Below are 15526 nucleotides of genomic sequence, written 5' to 3'. Positions count from 1 at the left end.
ATTTCACTAACTGCTGCCACTCTGTCTTTAGGGTCCTCCAGGCCCACGAGGACACCCTGGCCCTCCGGTACGTATACGTGGAAAGAGTTCAAAGATTGTGTTGAAACAAGCTAAAATTATTGCAGTGATACTCTCTGGAGGGACTGCTCACTCACTGGAAATTATAGTTTAGCCCCATTCCTCGTATGCAAGAATGTGTGCGTGTGAATGGACTACTGTTTATTGCGCCTTACTACAAACCATCTCCAAGTATTTTATAGAGACAGCATTGTTGCCTCTCTCACTAGACTGCATTGAGGAGCTCCAGAGGAAAGAGCATTTCAAAAGGACATGAAAGAATATCTTTGCCATAGTAATTGCCCCTCTTTCTGGCTGATGCACTTTTTTTTGCTTTGGTTTCTAGGGACCACCAGGAATTCCAGCTTCATTTGTAAGTTGCTGTTTTCTGTATGTTCGTTAATGATGGTAATAAGGCATGCAGAGCCGAGATGCCAATAGGACATCAAGATTAAGGCCTGCTGGGACCCTGAAGACACACTCAGGTCCAGCAAGAGATGCTGCGTTAGCAGAGCAATGCTTGAATTGCACCCCTAGACAGAGAAGCATTTGCTTGCCTCAGGGAATGCTCAGCTTCTAACAATCTCACTCACCATATTTTTCACCCCATACTAGCAACAAGATGGCTTTGGTGCAGCTTTCCGGTCAGTAATCGACTCGAACACTGCGCTCAGGACAGAGGTACGCGGGCGCTTTTGAACTTACTGGCCTTCACTGCAGCTGTAGGCTGGGAACGGTCACAATCTTGTTTGTTCTTTCTCTGCATTTGAGGCCTATATATGCAAAGCTCTGACTTGTCTTCCGTTCGCATCAAATAACTGCGGTTTGTGCATGCAAAGCTCCAGTTAAAGGACATGGTTTAGTTGTGTTAATTGTTTGTGAAACTCCCAACTTCGTGCCTTTCCAAGCAGTTCAGAGATTCCCTGTTCAAGACAAGGCAAGAGCTGCTGGCTCACTGCTCACCTCCAGTGCTGCCGGTCTTTGGCCCACTGAGTTTTCCTGTAGATAAAGCAGAAACCCTCGTGGTTACAGTGCCTGGTCCCCCAGCAAAGCAACCGTCAGCCACGCTAAGGGCTCACCACTGACTCTGCCTCCTTTTCTCGCCAGGGTTATCAACATGCAGACCTTCTGATGCTGGACCATGGAGGGGAGATCTTTAAGACTCTACACTACCTCAGCAACCTCATTCAGAGCATCAAAAGACCCCTGGGAACCAAGGAAAATCCTGCACGCATCTGTCGAGACCTCATGAACTGTGAACAGAAGATGAATGATGGTAGGAAGCCCTGTGTGTGCAAAGGCCACATCCTTACATAGGGCCATTTAGTAGCCTTCAAACTGGTCTCCTGCCCTGGGACCAGTGATGCATTAGTTGGATCTTACGCACAGGAAAGGCTAGGAGTTCTTGTTAATCTCCAAATCCTCCATTTCCTCAGGTACCTACTGGATTGACCCAAATCTTGGCTGTTCCTCGGACACCATACAGGTCATTTGTAACTTCACCAATGGTGGACAGACATGCCTCAACCCCATCACTGTCTCCAAGGTACACACAGATCTGCACCAGAATTGCATTTCCCATATTGCTATCACTATTATAGAGGATTTATTAATATAACAGGTGTGTAATCCCAGGATACTGGACAGTGACCACTATAACTATATACCTTCTATAACGGCACATGCTGGTGTATGCTTGAGGCAGAGTTACTGTAGTTGTGCTTGTTACATTCAGGCCTGCTCTCATGCAGTTAAAAAATACTGACTCTTGCCAAGACAAAGCAGTACATTTTCAGCAATGTTTAATTAACCCATAACCTTAATAGAGGCCAGTGATTTTGCAAACATGTTGCTCCCAACTGCATTGTTGAACTGATTTATGTTCAGGTCACTCCTGCATTTTGTCTTCCACAAGCACCTGAAACATTGAGGTCAGCTTAAATATACAACTTTCTGCTGAAACTAACGCTACAAGATTTCTCTGGAATAGCCTTTGGCTTTCTGTTGTGGAAGTACATGTAGCAAAAAACACCAATAGCAGTATTTGGTGTCATCTACTGTCCCCACTAGAGCCTGTTGCTTTGCTTCCTTGCAGAAACAAGTTTTGAATTTGAACTTTGTGTTTATTTTCTCCTACTTAGAACCTCCCACTTTGTTCTGAAAAGTGAAGGACTTGCTGTGTGCCCATGACAATTTTCCAGATTGACTTTGCATCTGGCCCTTGTGCCCATACTCAGGCCAGAACCAGTTTTGGGCTCAGACGTCCCTGTGCAGCCACTGCCAGACTTAAGCAGAGAATAGGGGATGTTTTTGTTGCCACTTCTTGTGCTAACTATACCGATATCTCCCTCCTGCCCCTTTGCAGGGGGTATGAGCTAACGTCTCTGTCACCTTCACAGCTGGATTTTGACATTGGTAGAGTCCAGATGAACTTCCTTCGCCTTCTGAGCTCAGAGGTGGTCCAGCACATAACCATCCACTGCCTGAATACCTCCGTGTGGCGGGAAGGCTCATCCGAAAAACCTTCAGAAAGAGCTGTGCGCTTTAAGGCCTGGAACGGTCAGATGTTTGAGGCAGGAGGGCAACTTAAGCCAGAAGTGGCAGCTGATGATTGCAAGGTACGTTGTCCTGAAAGAGTAGAGAGATGGAAAGGCACCATTGCAGTGCAAGCTAATGCTTAGAAATGTCAAGCTGAACCAACTGAGGGCTCAAGTTGTGCCTATGCTTCTTGCTCCGTGACTCCCCTTTTTTTTGGTAGCAGAGAAGGGTCTAGTTTACCTGTTCACAGTCTCAGTTTTGTAGTCCAGGTGCTATGGCGTCTCCTGTTAAGGTGACTGCCTTCAAATAGAAAACTCTTCCAAATTTAAAAGAAGTGTCACGTGTACCACCAGGGAAATGACAGAAGGGGGAAGCGGCACTAAAAGGCAGCAGTCTCAGCTCTTGCCAGATGTCACACTGAGTTGATAGCATCATGTCTGCATTTTGGGTTCACTGCATTAGGCGGTTCACATTTTGTGATGCTGTTTGAAACTCAGCTTCCATCAACATGAAGTGGATAAAGAGCTCCCAAAAATGCTCTCTGAGCCTCACGGCAGACTTGCTCTGCCCACAGGGCAGCCCCTTGCCTCACACAGGGCTTTTCAAGCACCTTAGTGAAACATCTTCCTCTCCAACAAGCTCCTTTCCCCCAGCCAATCAACTTTTTCTGTCTTGCTCCTTCCCTGCGTAGATCAAGGATGGACGCTGGCATCGGACTCTCTTTTCGTTTCGGACCCAGGACCCTCACCAGCTACCAATTGTCAACATCTACAACCTTCCCCGCTCCGAGCCAGGAAAGCAGTATCACCTCGAGGTCGGCCCCGTGTGCTTCCTTTGAACAAAGCCGTCAAAACTGGGCTCCAAGGCTTTGCCCCCCCACCCCCCCGTTTTTGGCCTACGTCTTTACACAGGGTCTCCCACCTCTCCACGGCAAGGACAGCTGGGCTCTACCATTTGGGTCAGCTGTTACTCTAGCCTTTGGCTCAAGGTCTCAACGAACCCGTGATCTACTGAACTCAACAGATTCTTGAAAGGAGGACTAACAAGGACGTAGGGGAAGCGGGTGTCAGTCGGGACATGAACAGTGAAAAGGGATCGGGGACTAGATGTTGCAAGCAGTTCCACACACAAAGCTTTTGCCATGACCAAAGAAGAAAATATTGAGAAAAACCTCAAGAAACTTGCAGCGTGCATTTTTTTTGGTTTTTGTTTTGTTTGTTTGTTTTTTCCTCCATTTTGTCTTACCTGATTCCTGAGTTACCAAATGTTCTTTCCATTGAAAAGTAATTAAACGATAGAGCTTCCCTCTCAGAGCTTGTCACCTTCTGGACGGCCACGTGCTGCTGCATCAGGCTCTCCCAGGCGGAGCTGCAAGTTGAATCTGGCTGCTCTGTGTGCCGGAAGCATTTTGATGTGCAATATTAGAAGAAACAAAAAAAATATATATTATATTATTTAAAGCAAAAAGAAAAAAAAGAACAAAAAAAAAAACCTAAGTTCCTCCTTCCATGGGTGAGTTTAATAAATATCCCTTCTCATGTGTGGTGTTGGGGTAAGGGAGAGTCCCAAAGCTGAAAGGGGGGAATGGAAGGAGGAGAGAGGAAGAGATTGGTGCTAAAATAAGAGAGAGAGAGGATGGGCTCATCTGATTTGTTTCTACCTCTCACTGTGAAATCTCTGGTGCTCTTTAAAAAAGTGTGTTATTTTATATATATGACTTTAAACTATTTAAGGTTGTGAAGGTGCTACAATGTCTTGCCACAGCCCCAAAAAACCCCCATAGGACCATCTCTCGGAGAAGAGAGGAGGTCGTGATCTACAGCTAAATCAGAGAAACAGTCACCTTGAAAGGCAGCTTTTAATTGCCGTGGATGTCAGTGATGCACAACCAGTCGTTGCATCCAAAATTACTTACCAGCTATTTTAAAAGCAAACATTGCTAATTTTTTTTTAAACAGCACTTCACTGCTTTGGGAGAGGAGTGAGGGATACAGCTCATCCGCAGATGCGGTAAGCATTAAGCCTCAAGAGAGAGAGCTACGGTTGTAGTCGGTTGTCACGTAACTAGTTTTGCTGTATTTGCGTTGGCCACGTGTCCATGCCAGCTCTCGCGCGCAGTGATTTCCTGGTCTAATCTCGTATTTAAAACCCCAGCTCTGCTCTCCTTTTGTCTGGCCCCTCTGTCAAGACTGAAATGATGGTACCTTGTTTCAGAACCCAGCCGGGCTTGGAGGGGTTTTGTTTTGTTAAGTTTTGTAGAAATCTAGTCTCTATATGTAAATTTGGAGTTTTTTTTTTTTTTAAGAGGATAATTATGGTAATCTTTAATTCTATATCAGGAATAATATTGATGTAATCGGAGCTGTACTGTATCAGAAACGCTTCAGTGCCTGTTTGGAGTTTTCATGTCTCATATGGACTATGGATTTTATTTTTTTGAGGAAAAAAAAATATATATATATATGTGAGTCTCTCTTTGTGTATTCTTTTTGCTACTGCCTGCTGTTTTTTTTGTTTTTTTTTTTAATGAGCTTAAAAAAAAATGTTAGCAAGGTCTCTCTCAAATACCTCACCCTCCGCACAGTGCCGACTGCGGGGCTCGGCCCCGGCTCAGCGATACTCCGGCGTGCCGCCGGCGCGCCCCGCTGCGCCCGAGTCGCCCATCGCTCGCTTGGTTTTTCTGCCTTCGCCGTGTGGGTACAGGCGCGCACGCCGGCTCTGCTGGTTCGCCTCTGTTCATCCCCCTCGTGGTTGGTTTTTTTTGTGTGTTTCTTGACATTAGAGCTACTGTTTGTGCTCGTTAAAGCTTTTTCTATTATTTCCCTCACCCCCCCCCCTTTTTTTTTTTTGGTCTTTAAATAAATATTTAAAATTGAGGCAATGAAACGGGACGTTCCTGGGGTGGTTTTTTGTTTTTTTTTTTTTTGGCTTCTTCATGAGAAACTGGAAGCGGGCGAGAGGTGCAGAAACACCCCTTGGCCACAGGGGCCAAAGGCCCCGAGCCGGCCCAGACCCTGCCCAGACCCCCCGGTGCAGCAGAGGCCGAACGAGCCCCAGAAGCCTCCGTCTGCAGCCGGTCGCGTAAATTAACTAGCCCGAGCGCCGGGAGCCGCTCCGGCTTCTGCCCTGCCGCATCACGGGCCCCGGCGGCAGCGGCGTCCAGGAAGGGGCAGAGCCCTGTTTGCTCGGCCCCGGGTTGCACAAGTTCCCAGCAGCGCGGGGGCAGGCGAGGCGGGGGGAGCAGGGGCGGCCAGGTGCCCCGCGCCGTGAAAGGGCAGCGGCGGCCCTGACACCCCCCCCCCGCCGCTAGCTACACCTCCCGCCGCGCTTGGCCGGGGTTAAAACCAGCAAGCCCGGTAAAGCCCCTGGAAAGCAAAAGGCGGCTCGTGAGGACCCAGCCGCACAACAGCGCGTTTCACGGGGCGCGAGGGGAACCCCTGCGCCGGCCAGCACGGCACTGGGCCGCGAAGGTGGCGCCAGGGCCCCGTGCAGCCTCCCGCCCGGCACCGTGCTAGCGCCGGGGTCACGGCGGCGGCGGACAGCCGCCTTCGCGCGGCACCGCTGGCTGGAAGAGCTTGGTTTTAGTGGGGGGGAACGGTGTGTCCTGCTGGGGCCTAACACGCCGAACTCTAAAGCGGTCCATGGGTGCAGCACCCGCGCGCCGGCCCGGAGCTCAGCTCCCCCCCCCCGCCGTGAGCATCCCCAGCCCCTCGCCCCGGGGCGCAGGGCCGCCTCCGGGCAGCGAAGGGGCAGGAGCGCCCCGGTGAGGCCGGCTGCCCGCCGCAGCCCTGCGCGCCAACACACCTGCGCCTGGCACGGCGCTTATCCAAACACCCGCCAAATTAATTGCGGGCCGCGAGAACAAAAGCCTCCGGCGGCGAAACGGGCTTTCGCCTTTTCTGCTGAGAAATCCCACCTTTCGCAAGTGTAAATCGCCCTCTTGTCCCCCCCCCCCCCCCCCCAAGCAAACAGCAGCACGGTTAAGCAAGCGAGCAAGCGCACACGGCGGGGCAACTTCCACATATATAAGGACGCGAGTGGCAGCGGCGGCGGCCGCCCAGCAGCCCGGTCCCGGCCACCCGCGACACCAGGGAACGCCGCCGCCGCCGCCATGCTGGCTGGCCTGGCCCTCGCCCTCGGGCTGGCGCTCGCCCTCGCGGCCGAGCCGCCGGACTGCGCCCCGCTCGTCCCGGCCACGCTGGACGCCGAGAGCATCTCCCGGGTAAGGCGGGGGGCGAGCGGGGCGCCCTTCCGGCGCCGCTCCCCTCACCCCCTCTCCCCAGCCGCCGCGGGGCAAGGAGATGCCGGGCGGCAGCTCAGCGCCTCGTTCGCTAACTGCACCTTTACAGGCCTAAAATATAAGTGATTACTAAAAGGGGGGGGCCCCGCCGCCGCGGGAGTCGGGCAGCGGGCGGTTTCGGGGGTGCTGCCCCGGCGGGGGAGCTCGCGCCCTCGCTCTCGGCGCCCTCCAAGGAGCCCTCGGCGGCGTTTGCGCCCCGGGGGACGCCGGAGGCGACCGAAGAGGAGGGCAGCGCGACGGCGAGCAAAGCCGGCGCGTTTCCGCGGGCGCCGGAGCGGCGGCAGGAGGAAAACGAGGCAGCTTCAGCCCAGCCCGCCGCCGCCGCCGGCCTGCCAGGTCCCCGCGTCCCACTCTGCTTTTCTCCCCAGATATTGGGAAAGTGGATCTACCTCATCGGCTCCTCCAAGTACCCGCCCCACATCGAGGAGCTGAAAACGGTGAAATACGCTACTTTTTTCTTCTACCCCGGCAGCCACGAGGACGAGCTCAACGTCACGGAAATCATGAGAGTGTAAGAGCACGAGGTCGCGCCTCTCGCGCCGCGTTTCCCTGCTCGCCCGGCTCCTCCGGGCGCCCAGCGGCCGCTGCCGCCATGGAGGCCGCGCACCGGGCGACAGACCGAGGCCGGGCTCTGGCGGAGGTTCTGCCGTCTCCGCTTTCCCGTTTTGGGCAAACGGCTTCCCCGTCCCCCCCCTCCTGCCCCAGGAGGCGGCAGACATGGGGTCGAGGCGGGAGGCGTCGGGGCCGGTCCCCATCCCCGGGCGACGTCCGCCGCCGGAGCCCGCGGGGGCCGCACGCTCCCTTATGGCGGGCAGCAGCGGGGACAGCCTGGATGAAGCAGGAATAGAGACGTCAGCAGCCATAAGCAGCTCGCGCGAGTCGTCACAGCCGCGAGAGCCCCGAGGCTGCCGGTTATAGCCCGGCCGGGTCAGCCAGGCGCCGTCACGGCCTCGGGGCCGGGCTCCCCCCCCCAGGCAGCACGTTGACCCCCAGCGGGCCCCTCTGCCCCCCCAGGAACGAGACTTGCGTCACGAGGAACACCAGCAAAATCCACATCTTCTGGAACAACAGCACGCTGATGCACGGTACGCTGCAGCTGGGAGAGCCCCCCCCCCCCCCCACCCTGGGCACCACGTCCCCGTCCCCTGCCCTCTCCCCGCCTGGCGGGGCCGGGCCGGCGACCCTGACGCCTCTGCCCGTGCCCCCCTCCCCGTCCAGCCGACGGCCCGGTCGTCAGCGTGGCGGAGCTCATCCAGAGCGACAAGGACCTGCTGATCCTGAAACACTTCAACACGGGCTTCCTGGGCTTGAGCCTCTCGGGTGAGTAACGCCGCCCCGGGCACGGCCGGCGGTCGCGAACACGCCGCGTTCCCCTCCCGCGCGGGGAAGGACGGCCAGGCTGCGGGAGGCTCCCGAGGAGCTGCGTCTCCCCCAGAGGGAGGCCGGGAAGGACAGGACCCCAGCGGCCAACCATTTTAGGCATTCTTGCACTTTCCACGGTCCTAAAGCCCATCCTGAGCCTACAGAAAGCCTCGGCGCTAGTCCAGGCTCCCATCGCTGCCCTTCGCCCTCCCTCCTCCGCGCGGGCCGGGCCACAGGACGGAGCGACGCCGCCGGCCGCGGGGCCCCCGCCGCTCCGTCCCAGCCTCGCTGCGAGAGCGGCGGCGCCTTCCTGGCCGCAAAGGTGTCGGAGACGGCCGAGGGGCAAAGCATCACCTCAAACCAACTTTAAAAAAAAAAAAAAATTGATAAATTTAAATGTTGTCATCTTCAAACCAGTGCGCTCCCACAACGTGAGCAAGGAGCACCTGGAGGAGTTCAGGGCCCAGCTGGCGTGCCACGGGTTCACAGACGACGAAATCTTCCCGGTCTCCGAAAAGGTACAACCTCCCCACCACCACCACCGCTGCCACTGCGGGTCCAGGCAGAGCCCTGCGCCCCGCCGGGAGCAGAGTGGGACACCCCGGCCCTGGCAAGGGCCGCCGCAGCCCCGAGGAGCGGGCTCACGGCGCGCAAAGGCCGGGGCGAGCGGGGCCGGGCGAGAGCCCTGCGGCGCTGACGCCGGCCCTTCTCCCCCAGGAGGCATGTCCTGTGCCTGGAGAGCAGCCGGGCGACGACGGCGAGGCAGCGCCGGAGCCGCAGCTGGCCTAGCCCCGGCCCCACGCATCGGCCTCCTCCTCCTCGTCCTCCTGCCAAGGCTGCCGGCCCGGCGCAGTGCAGCGCCCCGCGCGCTCTCAGGACTTGCCGTCAAGCGCGCTGGGGGTTCCCCCCCCACCACCTTTCTCAAGGCACACAGAACGCCCTTTCCTGACGAAATCTGCTGTTTTTCCGCTCTCGTGCCAAAATAAACTCGTACGTAACGAACGCCGGGCGCACGCTCGCTGGCGCTGCAGCGGCAGAAGTGCTGGCACCCCACATGACCCGGCGCTCCAGGGCTCGGCGCCCAACGGGGCTGGGCGCCACCGTTCGGGCCCGTTGGGTGCCTGCTGGCACCGAGCCCCGTTCGGACCCAGTGGGCGCCAGCGGGCACTGCCACAATGAGGCGCGAGGGGCATCTTGGGCAACCGCCCCGGGGGGCCCACGGCCGAGCCTTGCGCCAGCCGGGGATTACCCGTTTCTCCGATGCGTTTCTGCACCGTGCGGCACTCATTCCCATTAAAAAAAAAAAAGGGAAGGAATTTGGCCGCCAGCCAGCCAGAACCAGCCAGCTGGTTTCTCCCTTTCAAGGCAATTCCCCCATCACCGCGGGGCAACGCTCACGTTACCAAGAAGCACCAATCTGCTCATCCACCGCCCTTCTGGGCCGCCCCGCGTCGGGGAGCGGGCTCCGACCCCGGCTCCGGACTCACAGCGTCGCCCCAGCAGCCGCTTCCCACAGCTCGATCCCACCCGGGGGCTTTTGCCACGGGATTTTTCCCACGCTGGAGTTTTCCCACCAGATCCCAGACGTTGCCTCGGGCCACGCGGGGCTGAGGCAGCGGGAGGGGGACGGGGCACCGCGAGACTCCCTGACTCCAAGCCGGGACCCACTAGGAAAGAAGAGAGGAATGGATAAAACGCCACCAGGATGGCAGCGGGCGGAGGGGCCGCGGTGGCCGGCAGCGGGACAGGGGGGCCCAGCCTCCGTATTGCGGCTGGCGGAAGAGCTAACACCAGGATTACACTGCAGGGAGGAAGATTTAGGTTGGTCCCGGAGGGAAACGTCCTAGGAACACGGGCAGGGCGGCCAAAAAAACGCAAAAGCGGCATTAACCTGGGCAACGCCAGTGGCGCGCGTGCCATTGGGAGCCCAGCGCCTGCCCCACTCCTGCGGGGAGCGTAGGGGCTATTAATCCTCGCTCTACCTCCGGGAAAAACGGAAAGTCCGTCCCTACCCCTCCGCGTGTCAGGGCTCGCGCGCGTTCATCCGGCGCTGCCGCTGCTCCGGGCCGCTCGGCGCGCTCAGGAAAACGCGCGGAGCGAAACGGGGCTGCAGGCAGGCGTTGGAAAAAAACCTGCCTTTCCATCCTGCATTGCCCAGTTTTCTCGCGGTGCCCTTGTTAGCCCCCAAGAGAATCTCAAAAAGGAGGAAAGTTTTGTTTTGTTTTTTTTTTAATGCAAATCTGCTGGAGTGAAATAGGGCTGGTCTGACTATCTAACGCCACCCAGGGGCAACAGGAGCCAAAAACACCAATCTCCAAATCACCAGGCTCCGTTTCCACCCCCCGATTGAATTTCTGTAGTTTGTGTATGTGGGTTTTTTTGGTTTTTTGTTTTTTGTTTTTTTTTGTCGTTACTGTGGTGCAAGAAGGAGAAATAGCAAAACCCAGAGCTAGAGCTGAGGTCAAAAATAAGATTTTTGCCATGGGCGTTAGGGGGAAATCTCTTCCCCAAATCTCTCACCGCGACCCCAAGAGGTTTTTTTTTTCTTCCCTGCCCCGAGTCGCCGCAGCTGCCGGGCAGCCTGCAGCCCCCGGGGTCGCAGCGGGCGGCAAACGCCGCCTTCGAGCGCCCATAAAACCCGTGAAGCAACGCCGTGCCGGGAACGGGGAACGAATCCGCCCGCGGCCAGGAGGAAGGAAACCGGCTCATTTTGTAAGGTTATTGCGCAACCTTTCTGGGAAAGGAGGGGAAAACCTCACGGTGCGTTTCGGAGAACTGCTTAAGCCTCTCACTCCAAAAATTATCGCCTGTTCTTCGAGGAACCGGTTGCAATGAGAATGAGGTATTGACCCGTTTAGCAAAAGCTACATCGGTTCGAACGGACCGGAGGATAGTTGCTAAATTTTTATACCGCCGCAAACGTAGACAAAAAGCCAGAGCGCCGCAGCAGCGCCCGAGGCAGAGACGCGCGCTCCTGAGCGCGTCACGGCAGCGTCCTCCAGACCCGAGGGGCTGCCTTCAGCTCCCAACGCCTTCTCCAGGCGTTTAACACCGGTATCTCAACGCAGCAGCTTAGTTTTGCCAGCGATGTTCCCAAAACTGCCACTCCGGGGTTACAGGAATATTTCGGGACCCCATCAAAGCCTGAATATCTGGGCAGAGCAGAAACTTAAAACCCACGTAGGCCATAAATATTTGGGGAGCAGGGAGCAAACGTACGAGGTCGGGATCTTTGGGAAATCTCGCCGGTTTGGAGCCAGCTGCGATTTTGCGGCGCTGGGCTGCCGGGGCAGAGCCCCTTCGCCCGGCAGCGCTCCACAAAGCGGCGCTTTCAACCTCGGTAAAGCGTCCCACGGCCCTCTCGCGCTCCAAAGCGATTGCTTAAGAAAGTAAGCAGATGCTTTGGGTGGGCCACCTCCGCGCCCCGGCCCCTTCCCTCGCCGGGACCCGGATCCCCTCTTGCCTCCGGATCCGAGGAGGATCGCGCCATGGAAAAAGGCGCGTTTCCCCGAGCAGCTCGTTACGGACCTCCGTCCGGCAGCTCTGCAAAGCCGCCGTCGCGGTAGCGAAAGGCACCGGCCTGGGCTGCAGCTTCGGTCACCCACCCGCAGGCTCTTGGAGAGAAATTTTTAAGGGCACCTACCGGACTTAGGGGACTGCAGAAACTCGCTTGGCCAACACTGCGGCAGCTCAGAGTAACGCCGCCCTGCAGATGCGCGACTCCCCAGAGCAAAATCCCTGTCCCTAAGCGACTCCAGTGCAAAAGCTGGTAGTTTACTGCTGCCCCTGCTAGCAGGGGGAAAATTGCTAAACCATCAGATTTTGCCCTGAAATTTCTCATTTTGCATACAACAGCCCTCAGCAGCTGGGGCAGACGGGGCACAGTGCCCGAGCCCTCAGCACCCCACCACCCCAGGGCAGCAGAAACTGTAAAAATTTCAATCCCCAAAAAGCTCTGGTTGCTTTTGAACTTGCTTTTTTGGCCCCCAGAGGAGCCACGTGACAAGCGAGTTCACACAATAGCGGGTTATAACGTGGTTTGGGAAGATTTACACAAGCCAAAGTCCTTTTTCTGTCCCAGGCAGAGCTACCTACAGCGATAGAGGAAGCCCCACACACGCGCGGCAACAAGAGGAATTTCTGGAGCTTAGGGCTGCTTTTGGCCTCAGCTTTAGCCACAAACTCCTGCTCTCAGGAGATCGGGAAGAAGCAATGCCACTCCTGCTGCTCATTAAACAGAAGAGTGCAACCTGCTAACCCTGCACCCCCTTCCCCTAGAAACGGAGCTTTTCCTTCAGAGCTTTCCATCCAAAAATTAACCAGACCCAACCCTAACCCAAGAAAGGATCTGCCACCCAGCACAGGAATTTTTATCCTGCGAACAACCTCGTGTCCAAACCAGCTTGACAGGACTCCTCTTTCCAAAGGGGCGTGAGAAAACCTTACCTTTCCTTCCCGCGTGCCATCTGCTCTCTTGCTCGAGGAAACGCCGCGCTTCTGGCTGCGCCCAAAGCCCCACTTCCCAGCAGTCGGACCGGATCAGGCACAGCCTCCTACACCCCGCAGCCTCCAGGTTTTTCTTCCACAACATCTCCCACAATGTCACACAAACACTAGGGGAACAAACAGGTTTCCAAACCCCTTTGTGATCAGTAATGAGGTGGCCAGGAGCTCCTTGGCCAACAAGGGTCACCGGGGGGAGCCCAGAGCCTGCCCCAAGGAGGTAACGGGAAGCAGCTGTAAACCTGGAGGGTCACAGAGCCACCTGGATCACATTCAGAAAGTTTGAGTAAGACAGACAAAGCCTTGAGAAAGCCAAGATGACTAGAACCATCGAGGACTGTTTGTCCTTAAAAGTGCTGGTGCAATGCCTGCTAGCCGAGGAGGGTGTCTGTGCCCTGCTGAGGTGCGGGACATCACAGCTTAAGAACTGAAATGAAACCAGGTAAACAAACACAAAATAGATATGTGCAATCTTTGTTGTCAGGCTGAAGAAAATACGAGTGAGCAGAGCAGACTTATACAGCACATCCCTGAGGTGTTAGCAGAACTTAAACCATGTTGATTCAGAGAACCTGGGCAGTACAACAATTCTATCTGTTTCTCAGAAACATTGAATCCCCCTTGCTCTTATTGAGCAAGCTGGTATAGCACAGCTTTGCTCCAGAAACCTAATTTCTTCCTTACAGCACAGACTTAGAAAACGGCACTAGCAGCAGCTCACAGCCCTGGCTCTGTGAGCTGGAGCAGCACAGAGAGCCTGCACCTTCTCCAGGCCCAGCATTAACTGCTGGGAGAGCTGCACAACTCAAACATCCGCTGACCTGCCCAACAGGGGCCCTAAGGGACACGTGGGAACCATCCAACTGGAAGGGACTGAGCATGGTGTAGGAGCCTTTTTTAGACTTATTACAAGATAAAAAGAACCATTCTCTTGCTTCAGAAAATTCCCTCCTGCTGATGCATGGGCAGTTTGATTTATTCCATTATTGATTGTTCTTTTGGAAGGAGCTGTGTCAAATGTGAGAAATCAAGAAAGGTGACAAGCGAGGCACAGAGCCCCGGCTGCAGTCATGGAGTTGCATCTTCAGAGAACGCTGAAGTTTGGGAGTGCTGGTAGCTACTAACACTCAGTCAATATGTGTTTTGCTTGAATGTGGCGCATTTTGATGATGAGATGTCAGCAATCAGGAAGCTGGTTTTTTTGAAGAGATCAGAAGTGGAGCTTGCAAGAAGAATGATTCACCTTGTGTATCATTAGACTAGTATTGGGGGGGGGGGGGGGGGAAGAAAAAACATGATCTTAAGCAATCAGGGATCCAGGACAAGGTGACATTTGGAGGTTTTTTCAGTGCTGACTCAGTCCTCCCAGCTTCACACCAGATACTCCCAAACCAATTTTGGAAGAGCACCCTACTAAAAACATGGTGTAGATGAAGCAGTAATGGAGACTAACCAGAAGAGGGCAATCCCTTACTTAAGGGAAAAAAAAAAAAAAAAAAAAAAAAAAAAGAGCCTGTCAAGCATTCAATGAGTAACTGAAGTACATAGAAGGCTAGAAACTTGCTCTAACTGCAGTCTAAGGAGGAAGATAGTAAAGCTCAGCTAGAAGCAACCACCTAATTCTCTTGATAGCAGCCTGATTGCCAGAAATAGTTCAGCTGGGGCAGATGTTTCTTCTTAAACCCTTTGGACCAAGCTAGAGATCCCCAATGAGTTCACCCATGGCAAGATTTGCAGTGTAGGATGACAACACTGACAGGTTCCACTCCTGCCAAAAAGGGAGGGGGTGCTAACCCAATCCAAGCTGCAGTTTTACTTCTCTGGAGAAAAAGGTCATGTTTCCCCATTTCCCAATAAGCTCAGCACATTGGAGGCGGGAGGCTCAAGCGCCAAGATTCCTGCGCTACAACGCAGCACTCGGATCCCAGGTTCCTGCTCTCCCTTAGTCCTGCACATCCCTGCACTTGTTGCTCCGTGTTTGTTAAAGGGGAGGCAAGGTTAAAAAAGAGAGTTTTTCCTGCATGCCTGAAAGGTAATTCAATCTTGGTTCTAACCTAGTAATTAAGCACCGAAAATATCCTTCTTCCTTAAAAAAGGAAGAAAGGACAAGCCCTAGGGAACACAGCGAAGAGAGTCCTCCTCTCTGCAGTACTAGCATATCCTTGCTCTGTAAGGCAGCGTTCACAGGGCATCACCCGAGTGCAGGGCCTTTGGCACTCGCCAGGGTGAAAGGGAGCTGCGTGAAGTCAAATCCAACAGGCTTCCTGCCCCCCAGGCTCAGGGCACAGGTACCTGGCCAGCCCTCCCTTCAAACACACCTTTACCAGCTTGTGACAGACCAACTTGACCCCCCCCCCCACCTTGAGATGTCAGATAGTTAAAGGGTAGGAGAGGGCAACAGCATTAGATAGGATGCTGCCAGCGGCCTTGAGCGCTGCAGTCTAGAGAAGGCCGATAAGCGTCTCAGCTGACTTCAGCTGACACCATAGGAAAAGAGCTTCTCAGATTACAAGGACCCAGACTTCACGAGTAGATTTATAGACAAGTAAGAGCCTTGAGTAACAACTGCAGACATAAGCCATCGGTAACCCCTCCCAGTCTGGCCCCCATGGAGATTTTAAACCAAATCAGAGGCCACTGTCACAACCAGCTATGGTTTTGAATAGCCCTCAAGGATAGCTTGTTTTTAAAAAGGGGGAAAAAGTACAGAGCCTTTCATCTTGAAAGCCCCAAGCCTGGTACTTGCAAGAGCACAACTGGACCTGA

The 15526-nt window shown here is 54.9% G+C and overlaps 2 protein-coding genes across 4 annotated transcripts in view; both read left to right on the top strand.

The window, feature by feature from the left end:
* COL27A1 (collagen type XXVII alpha 1 chain) overlaps nucleotides 1–3842 on the top strand; it is a 167247-nt gene extending 163405 nt beyond the window's left edge. For all 3 annotated transcript variants that reach the window (XM_009666966.2, XM_009666965.2, XM_009666964.2), the window contains 7 exons: nucleotides 32–67; nucleotides 404–430; nucleotides 673–738; nucleotides 1165–1333; nucleotides 1494–1603; nucleotides 2457–2675; nucleotides 3287–3842. In XM_009666966.2, coding sequence (XP_009665261.2) covers nucleotides 32–67; nucleotides 404–430; nucleotides 673–738; nucleotides 1165–1333; nucleotides 1494–1603; nucleotides 2457–2675; nucleotides 3287–3433 — 774 coding nt within the window. In that variant the 3' untranslated portion in view covers nucleotides 3434–3842. The remainder of the gene's footprint in view (nucleotides 1–31; nucleotides 68–403; nucleotides 431–672; nucleotides 739–1164; nucleotides 1334–1493; nucleotides 1604–2456; nucleotides 2676–3286) is intronic.
* A 2721-nt stretch (nucleotides 3843–6563) lies between these two features.
* Nucleotides 6564–9259, top strand: LOC138061752 (alpha-1-acid glycoprotein 1-like). The gene is made up of 6 exons (XM_068915308.1): nucleotides 6564–6817; nucleotides 7264–7406; nucleotides 7910–7980; nucleotides 8114–8215; nucleotides 8675–8775; nucleotides 8975–9259. The coding sequence occupies exons 1-6, from the start codon at nucleotides 6707–6709 to the stop codon at nucleotides 9044–9046; spliced, it is 600 nt and encodes a 199-aa protein (XP_068771409.1). The 5' UTR covers nucleotides 6564–6706; the 3' UTR covers nucleotides 9047–9259.
* Nucleotides 9260–15526: the final 6267 nt, after the last annotated feature.

Source organism: Struthio camelus, chromosome 20, assembly GCF_040807025.1.
Source record: "Struthio camelus isolate bStrCam1 chromosome 20, bStrCam1.hap1, whole genome shotgun sequence".
Taxonomy (NCBI): Eukaryota; Metazoa; Chordata; class Aves; order Struthioniformes; family Struthionidae; genus Struthio; species Struthio camelus.
This window is presented reverse-complemented; position numbering and strand designations above follow the sequence as displayed.